Source organism: Sinocyclocheilus grahami, unplaced genomic scaffold (genome assembly GCF_001515645.1).
Source record: "Sinocyclocheilus grahami isolate Dianchi unplaced genomic scaffold, SAMN03320097.WGS_v1.1 scaffold324.1, whole genome shotgun sequence".
NCBI lineage: Eukaryota > Metazoa > Chordata > Actinopteri > Cypriniformes > Cyprinidae > Sinocyclocheilus > Sinocyclocheilus grahami.
Genome location: NW_015505503.1, coordinates 1384558 through 1393986, shown reverse-complemented (window position 1 = coordinate 1393986; position 9429 = coordinate 1384558). Strand labels below are relative to the sequence as shown.

Sequence of the window (9429 nt, the reverse complement as noted above, 5' to 3'; positions counted from 1 at the left end):
CTCACACACACACACACACACACACACACACACACACACAGTTTCTAGGCCTAACTCACACCATCCCAGACTCTCATTCCATAATAAAACCCTTTGCAGAGAGCAAATGTGTTTAACAGACACACTGACCTATATTGCAGCTCATCCTTTCCACAGTATTAGAACAAGCTTGCAGTTGCAAGGTAGTTGATTAAAACCAGACCTGAACTTATTAGTATTAGACCTAATTATATATTGTGTGCTGACACCACGTGACTGTGTTTAGTGGCGTCTCTGAATGTCTTCCACCTTTAAGCGTGGCATGTAATTATAGCCGCTAAACATACTTAAGGTGTTTATTGTTTGAGGATAGTTGATTTTATTATGTCTTTTATTTACAGCGTTGCTCATATTGTGTTCTTTTTTCATCTTTTTTCCTCGTAGATGAAGATGTCTTTGATTAAAAGGGCTTTTTTCAGTGTGATTGGATTCAATGCTGTTGTTGAAGACGACGCATTCTCAAAGCTCTGAAGAGTCTCGGATCCTTAAGCGGCGTTAGTTAATACGGTAACGCCACAATGGCGTGCTTTTATTTGCGCGATTGAACAATTTGCCCGAGAAACGGTCTGTTTTTGCCATTTTCTGTCTGCTCCGTTCTTGTCGTTCCTCTCTTCGCTCCCGTAATGCAGTGGTACAATAGTGAGTGTTACTGAGCTGCAGGTGCACCGATCCCCTTCTGATATTAGCTGATGTCTGAATGAGCAGGAATTAGCGGCGTGTTGCATTAGCCTTTTGTCGTGTGTTTTGTGGCCGTTGTGAATGAAGAGTCCCGCGACACAAGCGCAGCCCATCACGCGGCCAAAGGGCCCTGCTTAGCAACTTAATACAAAGTGTTCTCATGTCAGCCCCGCTGGAAATGGATACAATGCAAACATGGGTGCGCATTCTGCTGGGTAAAAAAATCCCAGAGAGGCTGGAGGAGGGGGGCGGCGCTATTGTCCGCCCCGGGGCCCGTGAATGGAGAGGGCAAACTCGTTTGATTGAGTTCGCTCACCAGCCTCACAACACAGGAGCCTATTATACATGTCCGGGCTTTTTTATTTTTTTGTTAAGTCGAGATCAATTCATTAAATTTTATTGCCCGGTGAGAAGCTGGGACACATTACGGTGGGGGGAACTTCATCTGATATTCATGGTTTAAGATAAGTAGTGAATGAATTCAATTAAGTGGTCTTTCAGAGGAGGCACAGGAAGGGAGGGGGGGCTGGAAACTCCTCAGCTGACATTGCTAATTGCCTAATGGGTCTCCTTTTTGTGCCACAAAAATATGTATTTTTTTCCTTTAATTCCTTTTTTCGCCGTGCCAATCACAGCTGAAGTATAGCTTAATGACAGAACAATAGGGAATTACTCTGTTAGGGCTCTTTTGTGATTATATGTAAGGCCGAGCGCCGGGGGAATAGACGCATAACTCATAAATGTGCCACTTCAGTTTATATGATTAAATTCAGCTGCTTTCGCTGTATACTAGACACAGCTGAGTTAACCGCTCTCGCTCTGTGGGAGCTTGAAACGTGCTTTAGATTAAGATGAATGCGTGTTACCTCTATAGAGATGCACACATTCTGTCTCGTGTGCTGATGTTTGCCTTTAAACGGGTAGTTCGGCGCAATATTCTGCCGTTTTCTAACCCTCATGCTGTTCCATATACCAAAAAGTGAGGAGTTTAGCAGAATGTTTCAAGCCGCTCTTTTATGTGCAACGAAATCTGACAGTGACCAGTGGCTGTTTAGCTCTTAAAAGGCCAAAATAAACTATTAAAGTAACACAAAATGCCATATTCTTCATATGTAAATCATATTTAAAATATATTCAACAAGGATGCATTAAAATTTAAAAATTTCTAAACAAGATTTTTATTTCAAATAAATGCTCAAAACATACAAATAAAATGCATCAGTTCCCACAAAAATATGAAGCAGCACAACTGTTTCCATTGTTAATAATCAGAAATATTTATTGAGCAGCAAATCATCTTATTAGAGTAATTTCTGAAGGATCACGTGTCACTGAAGGCTGGAGTAATGATGCTGAAAATTCAGAAATAAATTACATTTTACAATATGTTTAAATATAAATTGGCTATTTTGAACTGTAATAAAATTTCACAATATTGTAGTTTTTATTTTTGATCAAGTAAATGCAGCCTTGGAGGGCAAAAGAAATCCGTTAATGTTAACACAGTTGTTTTCCACATATACTAGGGATGCACCGAAATGAAAATTCTTGCTCGAAGCCGAAACTGAACAAAATGAAACACTGAGCCGAATACCGAACACGGTTTTTCAAGTTTTCCCCCATGTATTTTGCCAATTTTTTTCACCATTGCATAAATTAAATATCCAAAATGTGCTTTTTACTGTTTTGTCTTGCTTTCCAAAGAAAATAATCAATTACAAAACAACAATTTAAAAATATTTTACACTGAACATTTTTTAACACTCTAGCAGACATTATACCAACAAAGCACACTTTAACTTAAAATTAATAAGTTAGTAAAATAATATTTTTTGCCCATCAGACTAGGCCTATCACGATAGCAACTTTTTGTTGTGCGATATATTGCCCCCGAAAAAATTGCGATAAGCGATATTAATGTCATTTTAAAGACCATTTTATGCCACTGAATATTTAATCATAATGTAACAGCATAATACTGCAAGAAGGCCTACACACTTCCAAATGACAACAAACGTTTAATTTTTAAGAATATTTAGATCGTGGAAATTATCAAAATATTAGATACCTGAAAAAATAGTAAATAAACATGTTCTAACTAAGTGCAAAGTAGAAAAAAAAGAAAAATGCACAAAGAACTTGTATGCAGATTTTTCCCGGACCTTCTTTTCTCTGTAAATGAAGGCTGCACACTATTGCTGAAAAACACAATCACTACTCAGCAGTCCGTATGCACAAAGACACAGATCCCTAAACAAGGCCATATCTGCAGATTAAACTTTGTTTGTAGAAGCATTTTTTAAATTTAAACTAGCACCAACTAAACCACGTTATGTTCGAGAAGCTGCGAAAGACACAGGCTTGTAAAAATTCATAAAAATGTGACCGAGCAACTGACGAGTACTACTGTTTCAGCACAGATTTTCCTCGCGCCCTGGTTAACAAGCAGATCCGCCGCGAGTTCGTGCAGCGCTGTCAGAATACATGCAATGCATTAATTTACTAATTGTTGAAGGCCATTTCAAGATTTCAATCATCATACAGTAACCAGCAACAATCACCCCTTCCTCTTCTCATTGAAGACATGCGATGCAGCACTAAACAGTCTCTCGCTGTCGGTGCTTGTAACGATTTTTGCGTCTTTCTCGGACAGTTTAAATGCTTCCACACTGCAGACATGTTTGTTGCATTATAAAGAGTGCGCGCCTCTCACTTCACGCTGGTTGCTATTTGATCGCGTCACGTCATTGTGCGGTACAATTTATTCGGTCTTTTCGCTTATTTTGCTATTTTCGGCCAAATAATTTCGGTTGCCGAACATTCGGTGCATCCCTAACATATACACTCTTTTTTTTCTTTAAACTGAGTAAATTCAGTGTGACTTCAAATCCACACGGTTCTTTTCTTGTGATTCTTAGAAGTTTAAATATCGACTTGGTTTCTCTTGTTTGAAGTGTAATATACACTCTGGTCTCTTGCATAAATGCTGTTCTCTCGTTGCAAATGTTGGTAGTTAGTCATTTAAAGGCAGCTCGCTCTTTCTCTGTGCTTGTTCTCAGCCAGATGATGTGGAGGGCAAGATCAGAGCGATCATTCCTGCTGGTTTCTGCTGTAACACAGATGACTTCATCTCTCTCCTGGAGAAAGAGGCCAACTTCAAACCCTTCGGCAGCCTGCTGCACACCTACAAAGTTCACAATGTGGAGGCAGGAGAGGATCTCACCTTCCAGATACACAAGGTACAGAGTTTCCCACAGCATTTGAGTCACCGCTTTGACGGCTGGCAATGCCAAACTGGAATATGATCGAGTTCTCAGGCAATTGTACCAGCTTTGGCAGTGTGGATCGTGCATAGTGAAAAGTATTAAGCTATGGTTTTACTGATTCATGTTATTTCTTATCTTGCTCACATAGACTTTGTTACCTGCAGAAAATGAAACGTTTCAGAAGTGGAGAAAGTTGAATGAAAGATTATTGTATTTATAACTGTATACCCTGTCGCTTATGGCTTGCTGACTTTTACTTATTTTATTAATAAATGTGACCCTGGACCACAAAACCAGTCTTAAGTGTCAATTTTGAGATTTTTCAAAATTGAGATTTATAGATTATCCGACAGCTGAATAAATAAGCTTTCCATTGATGTATGGTTTTGGTTTGTTATGATAGGACAATATTTGTCTGAGATACAACTATTTGAAAATCTGGAATCTGAGGGTGCAAAAAAAATCTAAATATTGAGAAAATTGCCTTTAAAGTTGTCCAAATTAAGTTCTTAGCAATGCATATTACTAATCAAAAATTAAGTTTTAATATATTTATAGTAGGACATTTACAAAATATCTTCATGGAACATGATCTTTACTTAATATCCTAATGATTTTTGGCATAAAAGAAAAATCTATAATTTGACCCATACAATGTATTTTTGGCTATTGCTACAAATATACCCGTGCAACTTATGACTGCTTTTGTGCTCCAGGGTCACAAATCTTATTGCTGCATCCTATTAGACTGACTTTTTCAATGAACCATGTTATGCAAAAGTGTTAGGAAATGTTGCCACTGCACATTTTCATTACATTCTTGCACATTTCCTTGTGAACAGTAACACAGCATGGATTTCATCTGCTGTTCATCATTTCAGGTGGATATCTCGTGTCCAGGGTTCAGAGAGTACAATGAGCGCTTGCAGACCTTTCTCATGTGGTTCATTGAGACGGCCAGTTTCATCGATGTGGATGACGATCGCTGGGATTTCTTCCTCGTGTGAGTGTCTAATCCAGATCAGATTTGGATTCAATCTGTATCAGCATTGAAGTATTCTTATATTTGTCACATTTCTTCATAATAAAAGAACAGTCTTGATTCAGGGGAGACTATTGACAGCATGTGTGGCCTTCTGTTCATTACCACAGGAAATAATTTCTCCGTTTTGTTTTTTGTAATGCTCTTCTGTCTAAAAGCAAGACACAAACCGTTTTAAATACAGACCCTTTCAATAATATAACCGCAAGTCTTCATATGTTAAAAATATGTAAAAGTTTTTGCATCATACATGCAAGGACGTCAGAACATGTTTACATCTGCCCACAAAAATGTCTGTCTGTAACTCATAACCAGCTAGATCAGTAATCCCAGCACTGAACGGATCATTTAGACATCTGTACAGGTCAAATAACACTTTTTGAGTGGTTTATGTGAATAAAAAAAAATAAAACAAACTTCACATTTTTGTTTTGAAACCTGGTGAAATGTCTTGCCCCATAGACATCCATTGTATGTCCATTATTGTATGTGCAATTTTTGTTTATTTTTTACAATCAACTAAAATCTAAATTATTGGCTGTGGTAATTGACAGCATGCCACTTTCATACTTTAACACTAACATACTTTCCACTTACAGGGATAGTTTGTCTCAAAAAGAAAATTGTCATCATTTGCTCAACATGTTGTTCCAAATGCATGACTTACTTTCTTCTAATCCATATCTATATCCAAGTCACCGGTAACTAGAATGGTTTGGTTACCAACATTATTCAAAATATCTTTTGTGTTCTGCTGCAGAAAGTCATACAGTTAATGATGCCAAAATTTTCATTTTTGGGTGAACTATCTCTTGTATTGGACCCCAGATGAAAATGCAATATTCCATTGTTTGGCTCAGTATCCAATGTTTTTAGCCTATGGCATGTTAATAACATACTTTTTACATATTGTTAGTCCACGCAGACCATGGTAAGACTAATAAAGTTCTGTTTTTATGGACCTTTTTGTTTACCACTTAATTTGAATGTAAAATCTGTGTCCAGAAACAAAACCAATTGACAACCACTGACAGACAAATGCTAAATAAAGAGTCTCTCAGATATATTTCTCAGCGTTTGAACAAATGTAACTTGTTGGCAAAAACTCACGGCTCGTGTTGATAACTTCAGCAGGCAAAAACATGGAAATCAAGTGCTCTCACAAAGCCAGCGAGTGCCGATAAAAAGGTAGTGTCAATTAATAGTGAACAGTAACTTTCTGAACAATCTCTCTCTCTCTCACACGCACACGTGTAAAGCGTCCGAACGGGGCGTCTCTCCTGCCTTTGTGGGGCCAATTATCAGGCTGCTTTAATTATATTTTCTCCTGCATTGAGGCAAATTGTTGATCTGGCAAGAGTTTCCTTTGTGCTGTTTGCTCTTGTGTTTCTTTCTTTCTTGAGTCAGGCCAAGAGGCTGAATTGAATGTTGTTGTCTTTTGAAACGCTGAATAATGAAATCTCCAGCGGTAGCGAAGGGGACTCTGCCTGTGTTTTCTTTGCTTTGGCACCTATTAAAACAGACAATGGGCAAATGGACTGGAGTGATGTGAAGAGGCTAGATGCCTGCCTCTCTGCTCTAAGTTGCAGTGCACCAATTAAGTGCATAATGCATTCAGTGTCTCCAGCAGGTGCAGCGACAGGCCACTGGCCCGCCGCAGTGACGAGGGGGGGGGGGGCCCGGGGCGGGGGGGCGGGCCTCCGATGGCCGCAGCTAAAACGAGGCGGACGGAAGGAAGTGTGACGGTCTGTATTAGTAATTCTCAACTGGTGGGTCGCAACCCAAAACTAGTTCTTAAAGCAGGGAAAAAAACATGCTAAATGCAAATAAAGAATTGCAACTAAGTGCATAATGGTGTGTATGAATGAATAGGTTTATCAACTTTTTAATGGCAGGACAAAACACTTCCATTTATTTTGTTGTTGATGTCAAAAGTCATGCTTCCAGTCGCTCTTTCTCTTAGTAATATGGCGAATATAATGCAATATTTAGCCCTGTTTTATCATATCACACTACTGCTGTTGTTTATGCATTTATCAAATTGTCATAGCCTATTAACTCAGCTTTGTCATATTTGATACGCCAATTTCTAAGGTCTCTAAGAAATGTGCTGTTGAACCTGTTGTGCACAATCTTTTACATGCCTTCTGTCGTCTGATTGATAGTTTATACTTTTTTTTTATCAAATAAAAGTTATTTTTAAATTGTAAATACATCCCCCTTCAGGTTGATTTTTGTAAATTGAGCATAAGATTCACTTTTATGTTGAGTGCATAATGGTGTGTATGAATGAATAGGTTTATCAACTTTTTAATGGCAGGACAAAACACTTCCATTTATTTTGTTGTTGATGTCAAAAGTCATGCTTCCAGTCGCTCTTTCTCTTAGTAATATGGCGAATAAAATGCAATATTTAGCCCTGTTTTATCATATCACACTACTGCTGTTGTTTATGCATTTATCAAATTGTCATAGCCTATTAACTCAGCTTTGTCATATTTGATACGCCAATTTCTAAGGTCTCTAAGAAATGTGCTGTTGAACCTGTTGTGCACAATCTCTTACATGCCTTCTGTCGTCTGATTGATAGTTTATACTTTTTTTTATCAAATAAAAGTTATTTTTAAATTGTAAATACATCCCCCTTCAGGTTGATTTTTGTAAATTGAGCATAAGATTCACTTTTATGTTGCTAGTAATATTTACAGATGAATACTTGCTGGACTGGAGCAGTTTAGGATTGCTTGATTATCCATACACTCATCATTTTATTGGATTGCATTCTTTGTCCCGGCAATAAAAACTACAGAGCTTTGATCATAAAACTAAGAATTTATTTTAAATATCAAATTACTAAGACATTATTGGGAGATATCAAGTGACAATTTTATATGCATTAATACAATGTATATGCAGGTCAGTAGTGTTATATTGTTAAAAATATTTTATTGATTTACATTACAAGCAGAATTTAATCTTTTTGGCCATGAAAATATTAGAAACTGCACCAAAATGCATGTATTTGCTAAATTTAGGCCTCTGAATAAAACTAAGGTGTTTTGCCCTCCTGAAGTACAGTAAGAGCTCCATATACTCCTTTCCATTTTATGTGATTAACAATTTTGTTACAGTGTTGTGCCCCACTTGATGTTGAATGTAAAACTGGTCTTTAAGCAAAACCTCTGGCCTGTAGTGTCAGTTTGAGTAGATTCTGTGTCTGAAGGGTGCTGGAGGTGTAACAGGCCTCTGTGTTTGCAGAACCATTGCTCAAAGACTTAAGAGCTTTAATCTTAAATTGGTATTGTGCCTAAGCATTTTCTCTTCTGTCCAGCATCACTAAAGCTTTTGTACTCTGTGTGTGTGTGTGTGTGTGTGTGTGTGTGTGTGTGTGTGTGTGTGTGTGTGTGTGTGTAGCCAGATGCTGGTCTTGCCACCATTCCAGGGAGAAGGACACGGGGCTCAGCTCTTAGAGACAGTCCACCGATACTACTGCACTTCTGCTAAAGTACAGGACATCACAGGTATAAGCCGACACTGAGGCCTAGATTAAACAATTAGGAGTTCTGTTTTGAGCAGTTTATTTCTGTTTTTATTGAGGTTTTTCCTATTAAGTTTTATTAGTAGTTCTATTTATCAGGATCACTATTACCGTTTCTCATAATTAAAGGTTAAAGATTTGAACCTAACCATTAATGCTAAGTATTATTAGTTGGCTTGTAATTTGTCCCTCACGGTGCTACCCTTGTAGGACGATAAATGTGCAATCAGAAAACTTGAATGGTAAAAACATTATTTTGTTTAAATACAGTCATTGACCATGCATTATAGATTTATAATATCAGCTATCAAATTAGTTTCTGGTCCTAAAATAATTTAAATATCCATTATATATAATCTACATTATTACACGGCTCACTGGATTATTGCTGACCGTTGTTGTTTATTGTTTTTATATAGCTATGATAGTTCCATTTATTTCACTAAAATCCATCTATCTATCTATCTATCTATCTATCTATCTATCTATCTATCTATCTATCTATCTATCTATCTATCTATCTATCTATCTATCTATCTATCTATCTATCTATCTATCTATCTATCTATCTATCTATCTGTCTGTCTGTCTGTCTGTCTGTCTGTCTGTCTGTCTGTCTGTCTGTCTGTCTGTCTGTCTGTCTGTCTGTCTATCTGTCTATATATATCTCTGTCTATCTATCTATCTGTCTGTGTCTGTCTGTCTGTCTGTCTGTCTGTCTGTCTATCTGTCTATATATATCTCTGTCTATCTATCTATCTGTCTGTGTCTGTCTGTCTGTCTGTCTGTCTGTCTGTCTATCTATCCATCTATCTATCTGTCTGTCTGTCAGTCCATCTATCAGTCTATCTATCTATCTATCTATC

At 37.5% G+C, this 9429-nt stretch overlaps 1 protein-coding gene across 1 annotated transcript in view; it reads left to right on the top strand.

The window, feature by feature from the left end:
- Positions 1-9429, top strand: part of hat1 (histone acetyltransferase 1) — a 42307-nt gene that overhangs the window by 4308 nt on the left and 28570 nt on the right. The window contains exons 5-7 of the mRNA XM_016294751.1: positions 3777-3956; positions 4865-4986; positions 8440-8546. Of these exons, the coding sequence (XP_016150237.1) occupies positions 3777-3956; positions 4865-4986; positions 8440-8546 (409 nt within the window). The remainder of the gene's footprint in view (positions 1-3776; positions 3957-4864; positions 4987-8439; positions 8547-9429) is intronic.